Here is a 27,477-nt window from a genome sequence, read left to right as displayed (position 1 = left end):
GTGTCAAAATGTTTCTTTTTTTTTTCTTTTGCTTTTAAGGGTAAATGAGAGATCAGGTCTCTCAATGAAGAGAACCTGTCACGCATATTTCCATTACAAGGGATGTTTACATTCCTTGTAATAGGGATAAAAGTAATCTTGAAAAAATAAAGGGACAGTGTAAAACTAAAAAGAAAAATAAATAGGAAAAACAACCTAAAATGAAATCATCCCATCCCTTCGTGCTCGTGCGCATAAGCGAACACATACGTAAGTCGCGCCTGCATATGTAAACTTTATTCAAACCACACATGTTAGGTATAATTCTATAATTCAATAATTGTTCAACCCCTACTCTGTAGCTCTAAACAGGTTTAAAGTGTCGCCTAAGGTGATTTTAAAGTACTGTAGTTTGTCACCATTCCACAAGCTTTTAAAGCATGACATATTGGGTATCTATTTACTTGGCGTAACATCATCTTTCACATTATACAACAAAATTGGTGTAACTGTTGTGTTCTGTTTTTTTCTAAATCATCAAGTGTATTTTTTCCTCCAATTGTGTTTGAAAGACCGCAGCGCAAATAAAGTGGGACATAAAATATTGCAATGATCACCATTTTATTCTCTTGGGTCTCTGCTAAAATATATATATATCTATATATATATAATGTTTTGGGTTCTAAGTAATTTTCTAGCAAAAAGTACTGATTTTAACTTGTAAGAAACAAATGTCAGAAAAAGGCTGGGTCAGCAAGTGGCTGAAGAAGGTTAATTTAGTGGTTTGCTTTAGACTCACAAAGAGTCATTCTTTAATACAATCAAAGGAAGAAACCCCCCTTGTGGATGAACCCATCCGTGGACTTATCACTTATGGGACTGCCCTTCACTCTTGGGATTAGGAGACAATTAAGAGATGGTAAATAAATAAATAGACACAAAAATATTCAATTAGCTTCAACCGCAGCTATAAGGTGGTAAGGTGTATTTACTAAAGGCAAATGCAGTTCCTCCCCCTAGCTTTGCAAATGAGGCAGTTCCTCCCCCTAGCTTAAGCGGAGTTCCACCATAAAGTGTAACTTCCGCTCTTTTGCTCCGCCACATTTGGCACCTTTCAGGGGGGGAGGGGGGAACGGGTACCTGTTTTTGACAGGTACCCTTCCCCACTTCCGGGACACTGCGCTGTCCCCCGGAAGTTCAGCCCCCTCCTCCTTCCTCTGCCGCCGAGCCAATAGAAATGCACAGCGCGCTTCACGCATGCGCAGTGGGGACCCGGCCATGAAGCTGCAGTTCCCTGACCTGCAATGGTGGCCGGAGCACCTGACAGCTGATGGAAACATTGGCTGCGGTGCCGACATCACTGGACCTCAGGACAGGTAAGTGTCCTAATATTAAAAGTCAGCAGCTACAGTATGTGTACAGTATGTGTAGCTGCTGACTTTTTATTTTCGGAGGGGGTGGAGGGGTAGGTGGAACTCCACTTTAGCAAATGAGGTAAAGCTCTGCTGACTTCCATCATCTAATCTTTTCCTTGCATGTGATTGGGTATTCTTTTCAAAGCGAAGCTTCATCCCGATTTACTAAGCTCTGAAGCAACTGCACTTTTAAATTGCACAGCCTATTTGCCTTCAGTTAATCTTCCCATATGTGTCATTCCTCTGTAAATCAGAATCCCTTGAAAAGCTAGGCATACTGGCTATACAGGATGGTCATCCCCACGGCCTTAATTTGCAAGAACATCGGATGATAAAATCCAGACAAGATCAAAGTCATTATACTTTCAATATTTGTATTGTTTTCAATAAAAGTAAATCTTTATAAAAATCTGGTGCAGCACTGCATAGAAACCAATCAGCTTCCGGTTTTTATTGTCAAAACTTAATTGAGCAAGCTGAAGTTAGAATCTGGTGCAGCGGTGCTTGGTAGCCAATCAATTTCTGAGTTCACCAGTTTTAGTAAATCTACCACATTATGTGGCTAAAAGTATGTGTGCCAAGGTGGTTTTATTTTTGTAAAACCAATTTATAAGTCAAGAGCACATCCCCCCAGTTTGTATCAAGACACCCTGTCCTTTATTCTTATATTATGTTCTTATGATCAAGGTCAAATTTATTTATCATAGTCAAGCTTTTGTCTGCAGGCACCTCCATATCAGACAGTGTTGTACCTCAAGCGATAATTATAAACAAGCCCAAGGTAATTTTTTAGGGTAGTCAAGCACCAACTCTGCCGGCATGTCTTAGTGTGGTCATGCTGAAACTGAAATCACTCCAATAATTATAAATAAGCTCCATCATTTTTAACCACTTCTGGACCGGAAGAATTTACCCCCTTATTGACCAGGCCATTTTTTTGTGATTCGGCACTGCGTTACTTTAACGGAAAATTGGGCGGTCATACGACGCTGTACCCAAATACAATTGATGTCCTTTTTTCCCACAAATAGAGCTTTCTTTTGGTGGTATTTGACCACCTCTGCGGTCTTTAGATTTTGCGCTATAAACAAAAAAAGCGACAATTTTGAAAAAAAAAATTCCATATTTTTTACTTTCTGCTATAAAAAAATTCCCAATAAAATTTTTTAAAAACGGTAATTTTTTTATCAGTTTAGGCCAATTTGTATTCTGCTACTAGTAAAAAAAAATTCCCAAAAAGTGTATTTTAATTGGTTTGTGCAAAAGCTATAGCGTTTACAAACTATGGGATAGATTTTTGGATTTTATATTTATTTATTTTTTTTATTAGTAATGGCGGCGATCTGCGATTTTTAGCGGGACTGCAACATTGCGGCGGACAGATCGGACCCCTAACTGACCATTTTGACACTTTTTTGGGAACCAGTGACACTAATACAGTAATCAGTGCTAAATAATATGCACTGTTACTGTATAAATGACACTGGCAGGGAAGGGGTTTAATACTGGGGGTGATCAAAGGGGTTAAATGTATATCTGTGTGCTTACTGCCTGTGTGTGTGGGGGGGATTCTGTGACAGGCACAGACAGATCGCAGTTTCAGCTTAGCTGAAACTGCTGATCTGTCCTGGCCTGGCCTGTCTGAGAGAAGATCCGTCTGCTTTGTTTTCATAAGCAGGTGGGTCTTCTCTCGGTTTCCTGGATGATCGTGGGAGAGCAGCGGCAATCGCCGCAGCTCCTTCCGCGGCCCGCCTCCCGCTGTGTCTAAACGCAGTGGGAGCACGGCTCCGGCGGCGCACGCGTGCCGCCAAAACCACATGCACTCTAGTCACGTAGTACTATGTGACTGGATGTAGCCGAGCCACCCTGCTGCAGTAAAAAGGAGGCAGGCGGTCGGCAAGTGGTTAAAGAATAGGAAGCTCCAGTCCACAGGTACAACGAAGTGTGCTGGTGGAGATTGTTAAGCGTGACACACCAAATTTAAAAACTTTACTATCACCGCTGTCTTAGTGAACCTGGCTTTTCCACTGCCTATTATCCTTACAATGGCCATATCTTCACTAAATGCGGTTGTAAACCCCCTGACGAAAAAAAAACAGCTAAAAACTGTAATACAAAGGCATAATGAGCTGGTATGCATCGCATACTAGCTCATTATGAAATAATTACCTTAGAACGAAGCCCTTCCAGCGGCGCCCGCTCACTGCTGAGAAGGCTGACATCTTCCCTGGTGTTTCTTCTGGGTTTGCGGGCTCTGGCGCTTTGAGTGGCCGGAGCCACGATGACGTCATTGGGTGCATGCGCTCTGAATATATCCTAAACTGTGCAAGTTTCTGAAAAGGCCTCTGTTAGCTCTGCAATTTCAGGTGACAGTGGGGAGGTCGGAACAGTTTGGCCCTGAAATACGGCACCCCCAGGACTATGGAACTTATGTAATAGTGGGGAGCTGCTGTCAAATCTGATGGTCCAGTTCTTACAGAGGTCCGGATGGGGAGACCTTGGATGCCTGAAAGCAGGCATCCCTAGGATGGAGGTGCTTATTGGCATTTTCTTTGTGTCAGTGGCGTACTAGGGTTGGTGTCACCTGGTGCGATAAAACATGGTGTCACCCCCAGCGGGCAGGCTCGTTTTGGGCCAGCAGTGCACAGTCACTGTGTGCACCTCAAACCGCACTCACCCGCAAGCTTGAGAGCCAACATTCTTTTGATATCAGGCTCCTGCAGCTACTTTCACATCCTCCTAAAGGTCTCCCTGCCAGATTTAAGTTTTCTCCAAGGTTTGGGGTTCCTTAGAGGGTCTGAGAGGATTCCCTGTGACTGGCACAGTACCCTCTGGGCAACGATAGCCTGGGGGATGCTGTACCTTTTTGATTTTGGCTTTGATTCTCTGCACCACTTCTTTGGTGTTAATCTCTTCCAACTGTCCAAAGTTGCTCAGCTGGGACTTAGAGAAGGAGGGTGGCCTGTCACCATTGGCTTTCAACACAGGCCTGTAAGACTGAGCAATCCCGTTGAGGTGAGACATCATGGCAGATCATGATAGCCAGCCCCCTGGAGAGATGCTGATAGCCTCTTGCCACCATGTCAGTGTGGGCTGAGCATATTTTTGTGCCCAGGCCCACAGTTGTGCAGGCTCTGTTGGCTGTTGTGGATGAAGCCCAAGCCTTTGCCTACAGGGGTAGCTGTCAAAGGGGACATGCTCTGCCCCATTCCAGTCATATTCTTGTAGGGGCTGTACAGGTTGTTCATGGAAGGAATCCCCCAGACACTCAGGGTGAAGCTACCACTGACATTGCCAGAGAGTCAGTGGTGGTGATGGTGGGGATGATGTTGGGGGTTGGTGGAACTTGTCTGACACAGTGGAGATAGGGGGCAGTGGCTGGAGTGGTGTTAGGGTGGTGTGAGTGCTGCCCATCCCAGGTGGTGAGGAGTCACAGGGCATGCTCATGTCACGGTGCAAGGGGATAGACAGCTCAGGATAGTAGTCCCCAGTCCCATGCTGGAGACCATAGTAGACCTGGACAATGGAAAGGACAGCTCCTAGTGGATCCTCCTGTGGGGGTGAGGACCGTGGCTGCTCACGGCTGTCAGTAGTGATGAGCCAGGACACTGACCAGCCTCTGAGTGCAGCGGGCTGGCAAAGGGGGAGGTATAGGAGGTCTTTCCAGGCTCCTCTTCTAGGACAGATGGTAAGGGATGATGCAGGTGCTGCCCTTGGAAATGCCAGTCCAGGTCTGGTGTCACCCGGGTGCGGGCCACAATCCCGTAGTGACGTCACTCTACCTAGCGTGCCTATTGCAAGTTATTTAAAGTTTATGTATATCCAAACTTTTTTTTAAAGTTTTGAATAGAATGGAGAAAGGTTAGAACCTCTGTAGGGTTTTACTGATATATGGGGCTCCATTAGAGAGATTGCCCCTGGCTTTCTGCTCTGGGGGCAACCTTTTACCAGACAGAGAAAGTCTGCACCATGGAAACAAACAAAATTTCTCTACTTAACTTAAAGCTAAACTCCAGTATTACCTTTACCTTTTTGTTAAAACTTCCATCGGTCCGGCTTGAGTACATTTATTTCTTCATATCTCACATTCGGAGGGCTGCTGAGGATGCCTAAATTCACTGTAGTAGCCCATGCTACATACAGTGTGTGCTGGTGCCTTCCAGGTATACAAACAAATGGCAACCACCCCAACCTAAAACTGGCCTTTACAGCAAGGATCACATGGAAGGGCAGCGCATGTAAAATAACAAACAATTCCCAGCTCACTTACCAGCCAGCCTTCAACAATCCAAATTGACCTGTCTAACAGTTGACAATAAAAACAAGGGGTTTAGTTTGAACACATTTGCAAATACATGCATAAGCTGCAGCATTCACGTCACGGCACCACAGAGTTCTGCAATCCTAACTCTATAATTTGAGAGTCTCCTGAGTTGGAGCATATATACAGTATAATCATGGATAGAATAAGGGCAGGTATACCTGGAGGGAGCCCACCCCTGCTTAAAGGTACAGGGATGCACTGGACACCCAGCAATAGAATAATGGCAGCTAAGGTATCCAGTGCACCCCCGCAACAACTCACCAACTATATAATAACATAATGGCAACCACCCCAACCTTTAACTGCCCTTTTATAGCAATGCATATCAAAAAATAAACTAAAATTCTCAGTTCACTTAATAGCCAGCCTGCAACAAACAAAATAGACCCTGTCTAACAGCTCCTCCCTTCAGGTCAACTTGCTTATCTGTATACTAAACAGAGAGTTGCCTCCAGTCAGAAAATATCTTGTATTTTTTTTTTTTTAATGAATGCAAGGCAGTCTGTGATTGAATGAGGCAGGGCTTGTGACATTATCCGCCCCTCCTCTCCACCTCGTCCATTCAGAGAATATCTGGTGTTAATTTTAAAAAAATTGCAAGATGTTCATTGAATCATGGGGAGGCCAAGTGTGTTCAGTATAAAAGGGGTTTATATATAAGTAAACCCGAGGCCCTGGTCAAACTAGTGTGATTTCTCCTGGGTCTACCGTTGCACTGTAATGTGCGTCATTGGAAATCATATTCATATTCTCTATAGTGCCTGTTCACATCAGTGCAACGTTATGCAGTGTGATTTTTTAAAAATAGTTTTGCTGAGAGTGCAGGAATGATGAAAAATAAAAAATCATATTCGCCTAGATGGCTGCAGCACTAATCCCAGCTGCAGCTGTCCCCCTTCACTTCTACCCTGAGAACTGAGTGATCAAACACTGCTAATCGCTCAGTTTTCTCCCTCTGCTCTGCGCAGAGAGCCTTAACTGTCAGCTCTCTGTTCTGCCTCTCCAGCACTAAGTGGAGCGCTGGACTGTAGAGGGGGCAACTCAAATTCTCAGTGGCATGCTGAGAGGCTGAGCCAGCTGGCGGTCCAAGCATCTGGGAGGATCCCGACTGTAAAGTCGGGATCTTTCCCGAGCCTGGACCTGCTGAATGAAATCAGCCTGCTGTTGGCTGAAAATGGGTCACAGGAGTGCAGATTGAAGTGAACCTCCTGTGATCCATAGGAGAAGTATGGCCAAAAAGTATTTGGCTATACTTCTTGACGTTGAAATAGAAATGGATGTTTCATGGTTTCATCGCACTAGTGACATGAAGAACACTAAACTCCAAGTAATGGCCCAAAAATATGAAACAGAAGACTATGTTTAAATCACACTAAAATGTTGTGGGGGACATGAACTGGGCAGTTAATGCAAGGAAATTTGCAAACATCTTGCATCTAGGGAAAGTTTGCATGGAGGAATGGTAAAAAATCGCACAGAGTTGATGTCAGAGACTGGTATGCAGCTTACAATAAGAAGAAGCCATTTCTGCCAAAGGGGGCAATACCAGCTTTTGAGGCCAAGGGGTACATCTATTGATATTTTTGTTAGGCAAATGATTGAAATTAAAATTTCCCTGTGTTTTTATTGGAGTATGTCACATTTATTAATAGTGTATTTGATTGAATAAGGATCCAATGCTTTCCTGATCAAATATGTTGAAAAAGTCATCACTTTTCATGGAGTGTACTTACTTTCACATGACTGTATGTACAGAGAAATAATTCTGCAGAACACCTGGTGGATTATTTCTCAAATTTTATCCTGGAACATCATGAATTATCTCTTAATAATTCTCTTATATTTAATTGCTTACATTTTATGTTTAGCCTGCTGCACCCAGTTTGATATGCAGACTGGATATTGTAATTTTATATATTTACTTTTTCGTGTATCTTTTAGGTGAGTGGGCTGCAGCCTGTGTCTCGTGGGATGTATGATGGACCAGTATATGAGATTCCAGCTACTCCAAAGTATCAAACCCCTGCACCCTCAGCTAAATCTTCCCCCTCCAAGCCACAACCTCCACCTATTAGGAACCTTCACCAGTCTAACTTCAGTTTATCAGGTAAAAACTAAAAAAACATCCACTACATTTGCTTTTGGTCACTGTTACTTCCAGTTCTCCACATTATTTATGCTTTTAAAATGTTTGATGTATTTGTAAGTAACCAACACAGACAAGAAAGGTCTTTGTTGTCCCATCAGCTTCCAACTATCAATGTCCCTTAAATATAACCTAAAATATTTTATCCTGGACACCTTATGCCTTTAATATACCTATAGTTTTCAGTATATAGATTCCATATATATATATATATATATATATATATATATATATATATACACACACACACATGATATGATAAAAAATATGAACATTAGGCAATACGCTAATTAAATTCCTAGCCAAGTTAACTGATGCATACTGATGCTGCTAAATTTGGTCTGGCCATCTAGGCATCAATGACCTCTGATCACAGAAAGGTTTAAAAGATATAATAAAATATTTACAAAAATGTGAGGGGTTTACTCACTTTTGTGAGATACTGTGTGTATCTATATATATACACAGTATCTCACAAAAGTGAGTACACCCCTCACATTTTTGTAAATATTGTATTATATCTTTTCATGTGACAACCCTGAAGAAATGACACTTTGCTACAATGTAAAGTAGTGAGTGTACAGCTTGTATAACAGTGTCAATTTGCTGTCCCCTCAAAATAACTCAACACACAGCCATTAATGTCTAAACCGCTGGCAACAAAAGTGAGTACACCCCTAAGTGAAATGTCAAGTTTGGGCCCAAAGTGTCAATATTTTGTGTGGCCACCATTATTTTCCAGCACTGCTTTAACCCTCTTGGGCATGGAATTCACCAGAGCTTCACAGGTTGCCACTGGAGTCCTCTTCCACTCCTCCACGATGACCAGTGTTGGAAGTAACTGCGTTAAAGTAAACGGCGTTACTTAACGCAGTTACTTTTGAGGGTAACGAGTAATCTATCAGATTACTCGTTCTCTCCCTGTAACGCCGTTGCCGCTACTTTCGGCTGCATTACTGCAATTACATCTACTGCCACCAGATGGCAGTAGATGTAATTGTAGTTCCCCCTCTCCTCTATGACCGCTGTCTGCGGTACAGGAAGTAGAAGAGGAGGAGACTCAGCCAAGGAGACACTAGAGACTCGGCAGATGATGATGGCTGCAGAGGGGCGGAGATGATGGCTGTGGAGGCGGAGATGACGGGGAGATGCACTGCTCTGGCAGAACCTGCCTGGCTACATATCCATGGAGGGTACTGCAAACTATGGAGATGACTACAGCGGGCGGAGGCAGATCGTTTTTCATGCTACGGAGCTGCGGTATAGAGTACGGGGAGATGCACTGCTCTGGCAGAACCTGCCTGGCTAGTGGCTACATATCCATGCAGGGTCCTGCAAACGTCAGGAGTTGGGGGGTGCTGCAAATGAGTGTGCATTGGGCCTGTTTAGTAGTGGAATGGGAGTTAGTTGGTGGATGGCAACCCCCAACTCCTGACCCTGCATGGATATGTAGCCACTAGCCCCCCCCCCAGAGCAGTGCATCTCCCCGTACTCCACACCACAGCTCCATAGCATGAAAAACGATCTGTCTCCGCCCACTGTAGTCATCTCCATAGTTTGCAGGACCCTCCATGGATATGTAGCCAGGCAGGTTCTGCCAGAGCACTGCATCTCCCCGTCATCTCCACCTTCGCAGCCATCATCTCCGTGCATGAGCATTTGTGGCAGGCAGACCGCTTCTCTCTGGGAGATCGATTTTCACGCTACACTGGTTCACACTAGGTCGCTCCGACTTCGGGGGCGGCCTGAGAGGCAGAGAGCACAGCGCGCAAGCCCCAGGAGGAGGACGGAGTCAGACGGACCCAGACAGTGTGCCAGTGCCTGCCAGGCCACACCACCTCCAGCAGCCAGCCCAGCACAGCAGGTACCAAAAAAAAAAAACCTCACAGTCAGTCAGGACTCAGACCCACACCGCCACCAGTGTTTCACACCACCACCAGTGTGCCACACCGCCACCACCAGTGTGCCACACCGCCACCACCACCAGTGTGCCACACCGCCACCACCACCCGTGTTTCACACCGCCACCACCAGTGTGCCACACCGCCACCACCACCAGTGTGCCACACCGCCACCACCACCAGTGTGCCACACTGCCACCACTCGTGTGCCACACCACCAACAGCCAGCCACTCCAGGACTCAGACCCCCACAGTGTGCCACACCGCCACAGTTATTAAAGATCTCATAGAACGTAATTGCATTATAGAATAGTAAAAAAAGTTGCAGTTACTTTTCTGAGTAACTAATTACTTTTTCAATGTGGTAACTGAGTCAGTAACTCAATTACTTTTTGGGAGAAGTAATTTGTAACTGTAACTAATTACTTTTTTAAAGAAAGATGACCAACACTGATGACGACATAACGGAGCTGATGGATGTTAGAGACCTTGCACTCCTCCTTCTGTTTGAGAATGCCCAACAGATGCTCAATAGGGTTTAGATCTAGGGATATGCTTGGCCAGTCCATCACCTTTACCCTCAGCTTCTTTAGCAAGGTAGTGTTCATCTTGGAGGTGTAATTGGGGTCATTATCATGTTGGAATACTGACCTGCGACCCACTCTCCGAAGGGAGGGGATCATGTTCTGCTTCAGTATGTCACAGTACATGTTGGCATTCATGGTTCCCTCAATAAACTATAGCTCCCCAGTGCCGGCAGCACTCATGCAGTCCCAAACCATGACACTCCCATCACCATTCTTGACTGTAGGCAAAACACACTTGTCTTTGTACTCCTCACCTGGTTCCCGGCACACACCCATGACACCATCTGAACCAAATAGGTTTATCTTGGTCTCATCAGACCACAGGACATGGTTCCAGTAATACATGTCCTTAGTTTGCTTGTCTTCAGCGAACTGTTTGCTGGGTTTCTTGTGCATCATCTTTAGAAGAGGCTTCCTTCCGGGACGACACCATGCAGACTAATTTGTTGCAGTGTGTGCATGTGGTCTGAGCACTGACAGGCTGACCCCCCCCCCACCCCTTAAACCTCTGCAGCAATGCTGGCAGCACTCATACGTTGATTTCCCAAAGACAACCTCTGGATATGATGCTGAGCACGTGCACTCAACTTCTTTGGTCGACCATGGTGAGGCCTGTTCTGAGTGGAACCTGTCCTGTAAACCACTGTATGGTCTTGGCTACCGTGCTGCAGCTCAGTTTCAGGGTCTTGGCAATCTTCTTATAGCCTAGGCCATCTTTATCCAGAGCAACAATTCTTTTTTCCAGATCCTCAGAGTTCTTTTCCATGAGGTGCCATGTTAAAATTCCAGTGACCAGTATGAGAGAGTGAGAGCTATAACACCAAATCTAACACACCTGTTCCCCATTCATACTTGAGACCTTGTAAAACGAATGAGTCACATGACACCGGCGACGAAAACTGGCTAATTTGGCCCAATTTGGACATTTTCACTTAGGGGTGTACTCACTTTTGTTGCCAGCAGTTTAGACATTAATGGCTGTGTGTTGAGTTATTTTGAGGGGACAGCAAATTTACACTGTTATACAAGCTGTATACTCACTACTTTACACTGTAGCAAAGTGTCATTTCTTCAGTGTTGTCACATGAAGAGATAAAATAAAAATGTAACAAAAATTTGAGGAGAGTACTCACTTTTGTGAGATACTGTGTATGTATATGTATGTGTATATATATATATATATATATATGTATATATATATATATATATATATATATACACAGTATATGTATGTGTGTGTGTATATATATATATATATATATACACACACACACACATACAGTACATATTTTTTTCCCTAAGCCTATAATAAAAAATATGAACATTGAAGCAAAATGCTAATTAACGTTCTAGCAGATTAACTGATGCATACTGATGCTGTTAAATTTGGTCTGGCCATCTAGGCATCAATGACCTCTGATCACAGAAAGGTTTAAGAAGATGATTTAAACCATGTGGATCAAAAGTCATCTACAGAAGCAGCTTTGGAAATAGTAGACTACCTTTACAAATAAGACCGGTGCGAATAGTAGCGGCCGTTCCTGCTGCAGCTCTCAGCCCCACTCACTATAATGACAGGTTGCTGGCGGCCACAGCTATTCGCAGCTCGCCACACATCCAGCCCAAAAGGTAATCGCTGGCTGTGCAGACAGCCGTGAATGGCTGCAGCCGCTGGCAACCTGTCATTATAGTGAATGCGGCCACACCTAGCCACCTGTCATTATAGTGAATGCGGCCTCACCTAGCCACCTGTCATTATAGTGAATGCGGCCACACCTAGCCACCTGTCATTATAGTGAATGCGGCCACACCTAGCCACCTGTCATTATAGTGAATGCGGCCACACCTAGCCACCTGTCATTATAGTGAATGCGGCCTCACCTAGCCACCTGTCATTATAGTGAATGCGGCCACACCTAGCCACCTGTCATAGTGAATGCGGCCTCACCTAGCCACCTGCCATTATAGTGAATGCGGCCACACCTAGCCACCTGTCATTATAGTGAATGTGGCCACACCTAGCCACCTGTCATTATAGTGAATGCGGCCACACCTAGCCACCTGTCATTATAGTGAATGCGGCCTCACCTAGCCACATGTCATTATAGTGAATGCGGCCTCACCTAGCCACCTGTCATTATAGTGAATGCGGCCACACCTAGCCACCTGTCATCATAGTGAATGCGGCCTCACCTAGCCACCTGTCATTATAATGAATGCGGCCACACCTAGCCACCTGTCATTATAGTGAATGCAGCCACACCTAGCCACCTGTCATTATAGTGAATGCGGCCACACCTAGCCACCTGTCATTATAGTGAATGCGGCCACACCTAGCCACCTGTCATTATAGTGAATGCGGCCACACCTAGCCACCTGTCATTATAGTGAATGCGGCCACACCTAGCCACCTGTCATTATAGTGAATGCGGCCACACCTAGCCACCTGTCATTATAGTGAATGCGGCCACACCTAGCCACCTGTCATTATAGTGAATGCGGCCTCACCTAGCCACCTGTCATTATAGTGAATGCGGCCACACCTAGCCACCTGTCATAGTGAATGCGGCCTCACCTAGCCACCTGCCATTATAGTGAATGCGGCCACACCTAGCCACCTGTCATTATAGTGAATGTGGCCACACCTAGCCACCTGTCATTATAGTGAATGCGGCCACACCTAGCCACCTGTCATTATAGTGAATGCGGCCTCACCTAGCCACATGTCATTATAGTGAATGCGGCCTCACCTAGCCACCTGTCATTATAGTGAATGCGGCCACACCTAGCCACCTGTCATCATAGTGAATGCGGCCTCACCTAGCCACCTGTCATTATAGTGAATGCGGCCACACCTAGCCACCTGTCATTATAGTGAATGCAGCCACACCTAGCCACCTGTCATTATAGTGAATGCGGCCACACCTAGCCACCTGTCATTATAGTGAATGCGGCCACACCTAGCCACCTGTCATTATAGTGAATGCGGCCTCACCTAGCCACCTGTCATTATAGTGAATGCGGCCTCACCTAGCCACCTGTCATTATAGTGAATGCGGCCACACCTAGCCACCTGTCATTATAGTGAATGCAGCCACACCTAGCCACCTGCCATTGTAGTGAATGCGGCCACACCTAGCCACCTGTCATTATAGTGAATGCGGCCACACCTAGCCACCTGTCATTATAGTGAATGCGGCCTCAACTATCCACCTGCCATTATAGTGAATGCGGCCACACCTAGCCACCTGTCATTATAGTGAATGCGGCCACACCTAGCCACCTGTCATTATAGTGAATGGGGCTACCCCTAGCCACCTGTCATTATAGTGAATGCGGCCACACCTAGCCACCTGTCATTATAGTGAATGCGGCCTCACCTAGCCACCTGCCATTGTAGTGAATGCGGCCACACCTAGCCACCTGTCATTATAGTGAATGCGGCCACACCTAGCCACCTGTCATTATAGTGAATGCGGCCTCACCTAGCCACCTGTCATTATAGTGAATGCAGCCACACCTAGCCACCTGTCATTGTAGTGAATGCGGCCACACCTAGCCACCTGTCATTATAGTGAATGCGGCCTCACCTAGCCACCTGCCATTGTAGTGAATGCGGCCACACCTAGCCACCTGTCATTATAGTGAATGCGGCCACACCTAGCCACCTGTCATTATAGTGAATGCGGCCTCACCTAGCCACCTGTCATTATAGTGAATGCAGCCACACCTAGCCACCTGTCATTGTAGTGAATGCGGCCACACCTAGCCACCTGTCATTATAGTGAATGCGGCCTCACCTAGCCACCTGTCATTATAGTGAATGGGGCTACCCCTAGCCACCTGTCATTATAGTGAACGCGGCCACACCTAGCCACCTGTCATTATAGTGAATGGGGCTACCCCTAGCCACCTGTCATTATAGTGAATGTGGCCACACCTAGCCACCTGTCATTATAGTGAATGCGGCCTCACCTAGCCACCTGTCATTATAGTGAATGCGGCCACACCTAGCCACCTGTCATTATAGTGAATGCGGCCTCACCTAGCATTCTGTCATTATAGTGAATGCAGCCACTCCTAGCCACCTGCCATTGTAGTGAATGCGGCCTCACCTAGCCACCTGCCATTATAGTGAATGCGGCCACACCTAGCCACCTGTCATTATAGTGAATGTGGCCACACCTAGCCACCTGTCATTATAGTGAATGCGGCCACACCTAGCCACCTGTCATTATAGTGAATGCGGCCTCACCTAGCCACATGTCATTATAGTGAATGCGGCCTCACCTAGCCACCTGTCATTATAGTGAATGCGGCCACACCTAGCCACCTGTCATCATAGTGAATGCGGCCTCACCTAGCCACCTGTCATTATAGTGAATGCGGCCACACCTAGCCACCTGTCATTATAGTGAATGCAGCCACACCTAGCCACCTGTCATTATAGTGAATGCGGCCACACCTAGCCACCTGTCATTATAGTGAATGCGGCCACACCTAGCCACCTGTCATTATAGTGAATGCGGCCTCACCTAGCCACCTGTCATTATAGTGAATGCGGCCTCACCTAGCCACCTGTCATTATAGTGAATGCGGCCACACCTAGCCACCTGTCATTATAGTGAATGCAGCCACACCTAGCCACCTGCCATTGTAGTGAATGCGGCCACACCTAGCCACCTGTCATTATAGTGAATGCGGCCACACCTAGCCACCTGTCATTATAGTGAATGCGGCCTCAACTATCCACCTGCTATTATAGTGAATGCGGCCACACCTAGCCACCTGTCATTATAGTGAATGCGGCCACACCTAGCCACCTGTCATTATAGTGAATGGGGCTACCCCTAGCCACCTGTCATTATAGTGAATGTGGCCACACCTAGCCACCTGTCATTATAGTGAATGCGGCCTCACCTAGCCACCTGTCATTATAGTGAATGCGGCCACACCTAGCCACCTGTCATTATAGTGAATGCGGCCTCACCTAGCATTCTGTCATTATAGTGAATGCAGCCACACCTAGCCACCTGCCATTGTAGTGAATGCGGCCACACCTAGCCACCTGTCATTATAGTGAATGCGGCCACACCTAGCCACCTGTCATTATAGTGAATGGGGATACCCCTAGCCACCTGTCATTATAGTGAATGTGGCCACACCTAGCCACCTGTCATTATAGTGAATGCGGCCTCACCTAGCCACCTGTCATTATAGTGAATGGGGCTACCCCTAGCCACCTGTCATTATAGTGAATGTGGCCACACCTAACCACCTGTCATTATAGTGAATGCGGCCTCACCTAGCCACCTGTCATTATAGTGAATGGGGCTACCCCTAGCCACCTGTCATTATAGTGAATGTGGCCACACCTAACCACCTGTCATTATAGTGAATGCGGCCTCACCTAGCCACCTGTCATTATAGTGAATGGGGCTACCCCTAGCCACCTGTCATTATAGTGAATGTGGCCACACCTAACCACCTGTCATTATAGTGAATGCGGCCACACCTAACCACCTGTCATTATAGTGAATGCGGCCTCACCTAGCCACCTGTCATTATAGTGAACGCGGCCACACCTAGCCACTGAGAGCCGCAGCAGGAATCCTTCAGATTTTTTGGCACCGGCCTTAATTGCCGGTGTAAACGTAGCCTTATAGTTTGTGCCAACTCTATGCACTGTCAATTCTTTCTTGGTGTGGGATAGCAGGAATTCCTACTGAATAATATTTTTAGAAATACATTTTTTTACGCTTTCCCTTTAGAAATTATTTAGTTTAAAGTATTTTAATAGAGTAATGTGAATTACTTCATGTATAGGTTTAAGGACCTTAATAAAGCAGAAGGTACTGTGAATAAAAGTAGTATGGTGGATAATTTCTAGTGCATACCTAACCTTTAACCTGGCAATAGCAAAAGTGGAGTTGGACCACTCTGATTAAAATTGATGGTGTGGTAAAATGTATTGGATTTTAAATTCAATGATTTAAGCTTACAAATTTTTAACACAATGCAGAATATAACTGTCATTTTCTTTTCATAATTACCTTTTTCTGGTGTGTTATCTTTATGAATTGAGCCCCTTGTGTGGTTCAGAGACAACAGCCAATAACCCACAACCATCCATCGGTGACCCTTTAAATGTAGAATGAGGTTGTAAATGGTTACTTTTCACGGTTTTATTTTAAAAATGTCATTATACTCCTAAAGGTGTAAAATTCAAAAGAAAGAATAATCAGCTCGTTTAAACAGGTTCCAACTTTTCGCTTAAGTTTATTTATAATTTTTTAAATTCTTACATCATATTACCTGAATTTCAGGTGCACAGGTAGATGATAGCAACCCTCGCCGTACTGGACATCGCATTGTGGCTCCCCCTGGTGGACGTTCAAACATTACAAGTCTGGGTTGAAAGGACAGAATGAAGAGACCTTGAGAAAGAGAACAAACGATCATCGGAACAGTGTTCCATTCTTTGTCAGTGTTATTGAGTTGAGCCCACAATTTTTTTGCTACTAATGAAAACAATGGTCTGTTTTGTATAGGAAAGGTGGTCATAGTACTGTGAACTGCTCTGAATGAATTTTCACACTCTTATCCATAGTCACTTGAAAGCATGGATCACCCATTGCCGTTGTAGATTATAGACACCAGCCTTGTCTTGTAGCTGTTTCTTTGCACTGTTTGGTTTGTATGTTGGGTAGGTAGTGCATGTTTTTTTTTTTTTATTTATTTATATGATGTAGAATGTGAGTTTCAAGACATGCCAACAATTATCTAGACACAATGCCAAGATAAACTTTGCCACCGATAACCAAGAAATGTGAACAATTGTATGTATGCAGTAGATTGCTAAATGTATCATGTTGAATTTTTTTTGTACTTTTTTTTTTTTTACTGTATTATGCCACAACCAGCAATATCACACAACTGGAAAACTGGTTAAATGCACAGGAACGTTCACGCTTTCTGTAAAGTAGAGTTGGGCAGACTCCAGTCCTTCGGTTGCTGATGAGCTGATGTCCCCAATGCAGGAGCAGACCTGGAACCCTTTTCTCTTCTCATAGCCCTACCCCTCATTTTTTTTTTTTAATACTATCCTCTGCCTTCTTACGCCAACCTTATCTTTTTTGGCCAAAAAACATTTCCATGAAGCTGATACCTATTCTCCTTTGTTAAGGCCTTTAACAAGAACCGGGTAGTTATCATTCTTACAAGATGGTACTTCTGTTGTTGACAACCACAGATCTAAAACCCCAGAGGAAGTTTTGCTGAGCAAAGACTTCCTGGTTCCTCTGGGTACCTCTGTGACTTGACTCCTGTGGCAGTGGAGGTTCATATAGGTTCCTGTCATAGTAGGAAAGGCTGTTAGGAGCAATGGTTTGTAGCAGGTGGTTCCAGCACAGGCTCCACGGTGTCACTGGGCTTGGTTGTGGTTCACATCAAGTTCTTTAACAGCTGAAGGGTAGCAGACTGCCTTATGCCTAATTTAAGCCATTCTACTCAATAAAACCTCTGTGCTTAGAGTTTTGATACAGTCCATCCAAGTTAACTTAATTTTTACAGTTTTGTACAGTTTTTCAGTTTGTATTTCACATTGCATTTTTACTTAGGGTTGCATATGACGTCCTAGATGTGATTCTATTACAGAATTCAAAGCTTATGGAATAAATAAGAAAACATCCTTCTTGTGTCTCATTCTTTTTGGCGATTCTTGGGTAACTTTGATTTAACATAAACATTGTATTTCTGAATGGGTCTATTAGGAGAAATGCTTAGAATACAGATCTTTCTGTATAAAAGTTTTCTTGTAAATGTGGAAGTATTCATAAAATGTGGTAACCACTAGTAAAACTGCTACGCTACCTTGCTACCCTATATTATTTATACTTATTAAATTATTCTCATCTAAACAGATATAAAAATTATAAAACAGGTCATTACAGGGTATCACAATACAATTCCATAACAAAGTAAACACTAGAGATTAGCTTAGACGTCCTCCAAACTCATTTCTAGGCTAACTCCAAACTCACTCTCTTTTTTTACTCCAATGACCTGCAGGCACCAACCATCATTTCTGGAGGAGCTCCAGAAAAATTAAAAGTCAGCAGCTACAAATACTGTTTTAAGGACACTTACCTATCCAGGGATCCAGTGTTGTCCTCACCCACGCTGATACTTCAACCAAATTTGGGTGCAGGCACCAGCAATCTTAAAGGCTAAGTTCATCTTTTTTTTTTTTTTCCTAAAATCCAGCTCCCCTATGCACCAATATACCATTAATATACTTCTGTTGCACAAAAATATAAGTTTCCTTTGATTTTGAAACAAGGCCTACCTTATCCATAGCTATATTTTTCAGATTACTTCAAGAACTTCCAGGTATACAGACAGGACAGACTAGGCAGTACGACCCAGGAAGGAGTTTACCAGCTGACCTCATTAGCACACCTTCACCCATCAACTACGTTTTCACAACATCCCTGGCATCTCTCCTTATGTGCATTTGCCTGGCTTACCCAGCGTTCCTCCAGATGGGCTCAGGCCACATGCTAAACTCCCTGGGACAACATGCAGCTCACGGGACACCCCTGATGTAGTGCAAGAGCCTCCCTGATTGGATACAGAGTGATTGGATAGATGGTCTGTCCTCCTATTATATCATTTTGGTAAATCTAAAGGAGATTGTACAATCAGATTATATAGCGTATCGCCACATTTATACACCTAAAATTAGCTAGTTGCACTTTCAGTGATGTTAATTGTTAATGGCACACCAAACACACATTTTGCTACATGAAAAATTGGGTGACAAATGCAGTAAAAAAGAACTTACAAAAATGTCCCATGAGCTACTTTGCCAGGTGTAGCGCAGCCCATTGAAATCAAAGTGGTGGGTGTCATGGCGCTCTTCTAATATCCCAAGATGGTACAAGGAATGTGGGTGGATGAGAGGGGGGGGGTTATGGGGCCTCGTGGGGGGGGGACAAAGTTTGGTACTGTAGGGAAGCTATAGTCCGCGGCAGCCGGCTGAAGCGTGGAGAAGCCCTGAGAGATGCAAGAAAGGAGAGAGCGGCGCCAGCTTAGTATAGTACAAGTTTATTTAACACTGTTAAAATTGGTGACTCACTGTCCGAGGTTGGGTGAGACCGGTACACAAAGACTGTTAGGGTCATCCATCTTCCTCTTCCAGGATAGTGGTCATAGGAGAAGGTGGTGAGGTTCCAGAGGTATAGCCGAGCCGCTGTGGGGCTGCTAGTTGTCACTGGCCGCGGCGGAGCATGCACAACAGGGCTCCGGCTGCCGACTTCTGATCCCTGATGACATCACTTCCTGGCAGGAGAAAAATAGGGGTTGCACGCGTTCGGAGCATCCGTGCTCCTTCGTCAGGCGATGGGAGTGTCTCAGGTGGGGCAGGGAATTTATACGCTGTTGCCGGACTAATTGCAACGACATCTGTCTGTGGGGGGGCGGAGCCAAAAGACTCTAAGAAAGTCATCTCAGTAAAAACACAATTGGGGATACATGTCTCTAGGAAATCCATAAAAGTACATAAAAATACATAAAAATACATGATGGTATTACATAAAAGAGGACTTATAAGAATAAATCCCATAAAAACAATACTGACATGGCATGGCCATGGGGAAAATAGATTGGTAATGTGTGTATACATCTACATGAAAAAACGGTATTGGAGGGAAAAAATAAAAATAGAAATAAATGTAAAGATAAAAAAATAAAAAAATAAACATAAAAATAAAAATATATAAATAAAAATAAAAATAGAACTAAATGTAAATAAAAATAAAAATAAACATGAAAATAAAAGTAAAAATAAAGATAAAAATGAAAATAAAAATAAGATAAAAATAAAAGTGAAAATGAGAATAGAGTACATATATATATATATATATATATATATATATATATATATACATACATATACACATATATATATATATATAAAAATATATATATAAAAATATTGATGGAAAAAAAAAATATATATATATATGTCACTGATAGGGAATGATGTGTGAATGTATGAGGTGTCACAAGTATATGTGCAATATTTTAGAGTGTGATATTGATTTCTAATCCCTCATTTAGGCCTCCTGGCGCTAGAGTGTCCAGGGTATAGATCCAGTAGTTTTCTCTGGTACACAGTCGCTTGAACCGTTCCGCAGGGGGAAAGTGTGCAGGGATGGCTTCCAATACCCACACTTTGAGTCCATCGGAGCTCTTGGGATGATACTCAGTAAAGTGTCAGGGGACACTATGTTTATCGGAACCTGTTTCAACAAGGTTCCGATGCTCTCCAAAGCGTTTGCGTAAGGTCCGTATAGTACGGCCTACATAAAGTAGGTTGCAGGGGCACACGAGGCAATAGATGACATATTCCGTCGAACAAGTGTAGAAGTCAGTGAGGTGATGGGTTTTTCCATTGTTTGAGAATTCCTTTAGACCGTGTCTCACATGTTTGCATGTTAAGCACCTGGTCTTACAACATTTGTACATTCCCTTGATTTGGAGAAAGGAGGTGAGTGATGAGTTAGTTTTTGGTCTAATGGAGCGGACCTGGCTTGGTGCTATTAGAGTTTTGAGTTTTTTTGCGCGCCTGTATGAAAAACGGGGGCGCTCGTGAGGTCTGCACGTAGGTAAGTGTCTTCCTTTAGGATTGCCCAATGTTTATGGAAAATGCGTTCCATGTGCTTGAATTTACTGTGAAACTGGGTAGTGAATCGTGCGGAGGTGGGATGATTGTTTATTTTCCTTGTATACTCCGCTCTACTTTTCTTTAGATCTTCATGCAGGTAGTGGTCAGAGGCTTTTGTTATGAGTTCTTCAGGATAGCCCTTTTCAAGAAATTTCTGTTTGAGTAGTGTTCCATGGTGGAGATATGTTTGGGACTGAGTGCAATTGTGTTTAAGGCGGCAATATTGGCTCTTTGGTATATTCTGAATCCATCTGGGGTGGTGACAGCTATTGTAGTGCAGGTATGAATTTCCAGCGGTGGGTTTGACGTAATTCTGAGCACTGATTGTATTTTTTTTTTTTTTTTATCTTTACATTTATTTCTATTTTTATTTTTTCCCTCCAATACCGTTTTTTCATGTAGATGTATACACACATTACCGATCTATTTTCCCCATGGCCATGTCAGTATTGTTTTTATGGGATTTATTCTTATAAGTCCTCTTTTATGTAATACCATCATGTATTTTTATGTATTTTTATGTACTTTTATGGATTTCCTAAACACAAACCCCAATTGTGTTTTTACTGAGATGAATTTCTTAGAGTCTTTTGGCTCCGCCCCCCCACAGACAGATGTCGTTGCAATTAGTCCGGCAACAGGGTATAAATTCCCTGCCCCACCTGAGACACTCCCATTGCCTGACGAAGGAGCACGGATGCTCCGAACGCGTGCAACCCCTATTTTTCTCCTGCCAAGAAGTGATGTTATCAGGGATCAGAAGTCGGCAGCCGGAGCCCTGTTGTGCATGCTCCGCCGCAGCCAGTGACAACTAGCAGCCCCACAGCGGCTCGGCTATACCTCTGGAACCTCACCACCTTCTCCTATGACCACTATCCTGGAAGAGGAAGATGGATGACCCTAACAGTCTTTGTGTACCGGTCACACCCAACCTCGGACAGTGAGTCACCAATTTTAACAGTGTTAAATAAACTTGTACTATACTAAGCTGGCGCCGCTCTCTCCTTTCTTGCATTGAAATCAAAGGGTTGCCTTATGTGTGTCACTGGAAAAACGAGCCAAAAAACATGCGCTCCCACTACTCTAGGTGTGAATGGGGCCTGAAAGAGCAATAAGGCTCCATTTACATCTATATGTTTCAAAACGCACGGCAAACTGCACAAAAAATGTGCGCTTTGCCATGTGTTTCAGAAATGTTGCAAATTTGCATCGTGTTTGTGTTGTCATTACATGTTAAAGGCTCCCCAAGTGCTGCAAATGCACCAAAAACTGCGGTAACTCACCATGCTCCACTCCAAAATAGTTCTGCAGCTTCTCTAGGGCAATTGATGCATATAGGGCAGCCCATTCAAGTAAATAGGCTGCTTTATGCGTGACGAGTAAAAACACTCCAAAACAAACTTATGCGGTAATGTGAGTCTTCCCTACGTGGAGATGTGAACAAGGCCTGACAACTGAGTGTCCCCATCCCACGCCCTCCTATGTACTTGTATAAAGATGGCCATACACTATGCAATCTGATTGTACAATCTCTGTACAATTTTCTTTAGATTTACCAGACCTATGGAATAGGAGTATACACCTGAACAATCTATTCAATTTGTATCAAATCAGATATCTGATGGGAGATCTGAAGGTGATTGTCCAAACAGATTGTATAGAAAGGAGCTGGAAGGTGGTATTGTAATGAGGGAGGCGTGGTCCAGAGTAGTGAACACACCCTATCACACCCTCTTATGTGATGTAAAAAGGAAGTGAAGGCTTCTGGGAGATGACCGAACAGATAGCGAATGCTGATACAAGCTATAGGAAATGATGGAATCTGAAAATCCATTCAAAGATACAAAAAGACAGACAAGATTCTAAACCTCCTGTGGATAAGGTAAGTGAGTGAAAAGCACATTGGGATAGCTGGGCCAGAAATGGCATTGCAAAACGCTTCTATTTATTATGAAAAGTAAAATTCTGCCTGAAAAGGTGAACTTATCCTTTAAGTAAGGCTACCCGGCAGTGAAGCCTTGCGTGTTCACAGCCGGTCTCACTGCACATGCGCAAGCCGCGATGCACTTTGTAAATGGTCCCACAGTCTTCTGGGACCTGTGATGTGTCCCAGAAGACTGCAGGGAAAGGGGTGGCGTGATCTTCCGCTCAGAATGGAGCAGCGATCTGGGCATAAGTGGAAGACCAGGTACCCACTCCCCCCAGAAACTTCCAATAATTAAAGAGGGGGTAGGATGCAAAGAAGCGGAATTTCCTCGTTTGGGTGTAGTTCTGCTTTAAATTTCATCCACTGATTATAGGACCAAAGTATGGCCCAAGATGCTAGGTGTCTTAGATGGTCTGCATAATAATATTGATGGAATCCCCCAGCCCTCCTTGGGATCTAGTGTACAGTCAATCTTCTAGAGAGTCTGTGTCGTTTTTACTTCCATATAAATTAAGTAAAGATATCTGGAGGTTTTTTTAAGTTCTGCAGAAGGTACCCTAACAGGAAGGCTTGCAAACAGGTATAAACATTAGGATATGTTTGTATTCCTATTTGTGATTTGTCCCAACAGGGGTAGAGGTTGGTATGTTCTTGCATGATCTTGTATAACAGTTTTCACCAAAATCTAATCTATTCCTGTTCTAGTAACAACTCAAAATTGAAATTCGAATGTTCCCTCACTTTCAGGCACAGGGATAGTGGTCATTATAATAAAGATGTATGGTCAATTTAGCTAATAAGGCCAGAGATTCTAATCCATTTCTATCCTATCACCATCATCATGTTGAAAGACAAAATAATGAGCCTCTTGTGATCACCAGTTAACTTAAGCAGTATCACAATTGTGATCCATTTTTTGAGGGCCAAACCATCTTTTGCAAGTACGTTGATTGTTATTTACATCTATTGAATTACATTGCTGACCAGAAATGGATGTAGGATCATTTAACAATTGTATTCACTTTCAAACACTTTCCGAAATGACTCACATTGATACATTCCACGGGAGGGGTCTATAATTCTCATATCAATAAAAGCTATGCATTAATTTATCTGGCAAAGATGGAGACTTCCAGTCATTACCGGGGTTGTTAGAGATGTAAAGGGAATGACTATAGAGTTCTGTAATGAACTCCAGTATTTCCTTCTATTTTATGGTACCTACTGTAACTATATATTATATAGATATAACCTCTTGAAGGTGTGAAGATATCTGTGGCCAAACATATAATAATTACGATGCAACTCTTTGTCTTGTATCTAGTCTTTCATAGACGTTTATTACTATAATCTTCTTCTTTCAGCTGAGCGTGTGTGCGTTCCTCGCCTTACTTTGAAAATTACCATTATTTTTTACAATTATGATGTATGCACAGATATTGGTCAACTTGAACAGCAGAAAAAAGAGGAATTTTAAAACCTGATAAGCTGGTTGCTTGCAAGATAGTATTTGGGGCTGTCGGTTCATGGCAAAGATCAGGTTTTATTATACCTTCCTCCTATTTCTGTAAATGGAAATAAAAAATGTCACTATCTTATTCTCACACACTATTGTTTATTTTAGAATGTACGAATGGTAGGACGTGTCATTAAATCCAAAGATTTCTCATGTGTCTATATGTCTGAGAGGACATGCCACTGGTTTTCATTTCATTTGGATAAATGGCACAGTAAAGTTAAACCTACCATTTCTTTTTTTGCCATCTGTGTCCCATTGGACACATTTTACTTCCTGTCCCATTGCCAAAACAGGAAGAGGAGATCTCGCCAAAGCGAGGGAATCCTTGGTTATCACCAGAACTAGTGTCCCAACTGGAAAATTTCCCCTCAATTCTGGTTCAGGGGACAGCCCACAAATGCTTTAAGATTTGCTCTGTGTTTTAATAGTAGCTTTGAACTAGATTGTTCACATTACTGCTTGTGATGGAAAAAAAAAAAAAATTGCCTTTAGTTATACTTTAGGTTTATGACTAATGTGAAATGTGTCAAGGGTTCCTTGCTGCTAAAAGGTGCATATTTGAATAAAGACTCCTGGTATTCTGCTCCAACTTGAGGACTCTTTCTGTGTACATGCAATGAATGGTTATATCACCTCCTCCAGGAGTAGGACTAGACAGAACAAAAAACACTTGGCTACGCCCATGGGCCGTCCTTAGCTGGTATATAACCCCCCTCTCTGCTCTAAGTATTTAGTTTAGTAGCAAGCATTATTAGAAGTATCATAACTCCTTAGAGGGGTGGGTGCTGTATCTGTTGATGAACTCAGAGAAATGGATTTTACAGTGAGTAAAAAATTCAATTTTCTCTTTCATTCAACGACGGACACAGCGCTCCATAAATCATAACTACTGGGACATCCAAAACAGTGCCAAAAGGAAAATGAGGGGTGGGGAAAATAACCCAAGGCTAAACACAAGAGCCCTAACCGGGTCACAGGAGCCCCATCTGAAATAAAAATGTAAGAAAAACAACCCTCAAGAGGGAACAGCCCCTCCTAAACAGAAGCCTGCAAAACCTTGCAGCCAAAAGAAGCATCCGCAGATGCCAAAATATCTTCTTTGTAGAGTTTGGTAAAAGTATGCACCGACGACCAAGTGCCTGCCACACAAGCCTGAGATATTGAAGCCTGATGATTAAAGGCCCAGGAAGTACTAAGTGCCAGAGTAGAATGCGCCATGACAGGGAAAGGAGGAACCGACCTTTAATAGAATTGGCCTGAGTCACTGTCTGTCTGATCCATCTCGAGACAGTAGCCGAAGAAGCGGCCTGTCACATACCTAATCCGAGGCCGAGATGCAGAGAGGGCTCCCATTGCGGCTGAGTGTGCCACACCCCTGGGGTTGAGACAAAGGGTGTAGCGCCCACAGAAGCACTGGTTGCCTGCAGGGTCCTGATGGTATACAGGCGGTCTCTAGCAGAGTGCTGGGCAGGAATACACCAGACAGTCCAAGGAGGAACCAGGAACAACCAGGCAGTAGGTGTAAGACCGGCCGGGGGTCAAACACAGGGCTCGGCAGGAAGCTGCAACAGGTGCAAGCCAAAGGTATAGCAGGAAGGCCCAGAGCAGACAAGTCCATGGGAAAGCCAAGATGCGGTACTGGTGGGCAGGTAGACAGGAAGCAAGTCCGTGGGCCAAGCCGAGGTCAGATAACAGGAGAGCCAAACTGGCGCAGGGATGGTCAGACGAAGCCAAGAGAGAGAGCACACAGGTCAGGAAAGCTGGGTCAAACTGGAATCCAGGAAGTAGCAAACGCTCAGGACACAGGAGGAGCTGAAGACAATCCAGCAATTTGATGGGCTGAGTCCTTTTATAGGCCAGTGATTGAGTCTATGCCCTGAGTCCATTGCGGCCATTGGAAGTACTGGCGGAGTTGCCAGTTGCAGCACGGCCATTTCTCTGACACGGCCAACCCTTTCCTTGGTCCTTGTGTAACCACAAAAAGCTAGTCTGTTCTCCGAAAGGACTCTGTGGCCGCCAGATACACCTGAATCGCTCTAACCACATCCAAAGCAAATTCCTTGGGATGAGCCTGTTTGGGACACAAGGAAGGCAACACAATGTCCTCAATCAAATGAAAGTCAGATACAACTTTGGGCAGGAATGACGGGCAGGGACAAAGAACTACTTTATCCCTATGGACCACCAAATATGGACTATGACAAGATAATGCCGCCAACTCCGATACCCTGTGGGCCGAGGTAATAGCCACCAAGAATGTCACCTTCTGGGACAATGTAGGAATCTCCTGAATATTCTCAAATGGAGGTTTCTGGAGAACAAGAGAGCACTAAGTTTAAATCCCATGTTGGCAAAGGAGACCATACAGGTGGAGCCACATGCTGAACCCCCTGAATGAAGGTACAAACTAAAGAGTGTGTGGCTATGGGTTACTGAAAGAAGATTGCCAAGGCAGACACCTGGCCCTTGATGGAACTCAAGGCCAACTTCTGCTCAACTCAAAGACCAAATAATATACACTTAGTTGGGTTATTTTTAACAAAGATATGTAGCAGTATAACTTTTGGCCAGAAAAATTACTAATTTGCTAAATATTATACAGAAAGTATGAAAATTGAATTTTTCTTACAACATTTTCAGACCCTATATATATATATATATATATATATATATATATATATATATATATATACACACACACACATATATATAGATATAGCACCCTCCTAGGTAGGTGCTAGGAAAATGCATATGTGGCCCTGTCAGCTTATCAGGGGGGCCTGAATTGTTAGCTAGCTGTCACATATTTCCAGGTGTGTCTGTTGAGTCTGGGGAGTCTCCCTACTGTATCCAATGAGGGATCTTGTTGGTCAGTGGAGGAAACCTAGCCAATAGCACACCAGGGTTTATGACTGTCTCAGTGGGCTGGGTTTATCCTGGGATTGGATAT

At 43.9% G+C, this 27,477-nt stretch overlaps 1 protein-coding gene and 1 pseudogene across 3 annotated transcripts in view; one reads left to right on the top strand and one right to left on the bottom strand.

Annotated features, from left to right (window-relative positions):
• CRMP1 (collapsin response mediator protein 1) overlaps positions 1-18,043 on the top strand; it is a 182,077-nt gene extending 164,034 nt beyond the window's left edge. For both annotated transcript variants that reach the window (XM_082263123.1, XM_082263124.1), the window contains exons 13-14: positions 7,660-7,825; positions 16,679-18,043. In XM_082263123.1, the coding sequence (XP_082119249.1) occupies positions 7,660-7,825; positions 16,679-16,770 (258 nt within the window). In that variant the 3' untranslated portion in view covers positions 16,771-18,043. The remainder of the gene's footprint in view (positions 1-7,659; positions 7,826-16,678) is intronic.
• Positions 4,043-5,461, bottom strand: LOC309544784 (one cut domain family member 2-like; annotated as a pseudogene). The gene is made up of 2 exons: positions 5,423-5,461; positions 4,043-4,910 (listed from the first exon to the last, which is right to left on the bottom strand). The product of its transcript is annotated as an one cut domain family member 2-like (transcript).
• Positions 18,044-27,477: the final 9,434 nt, after the last annotated feature.

The sequence above is a fragment of the Pelophylax lessonae genome (genome assembly GCF_965119305.1).
Source record: "Pelophylax lessonae genome assembly, chromosome: 1".
NCBI lineage: Eukaryota > Metazoa > Chordata > Amphibia > Anura > Ranidae > Pelophylax > Pelophylax lessonae.
The sequence above is the reverse complement of the archived record's forward strand: the minus strand, read 5'-3'. Positions and strand labels throughout refer to the sequence as shown.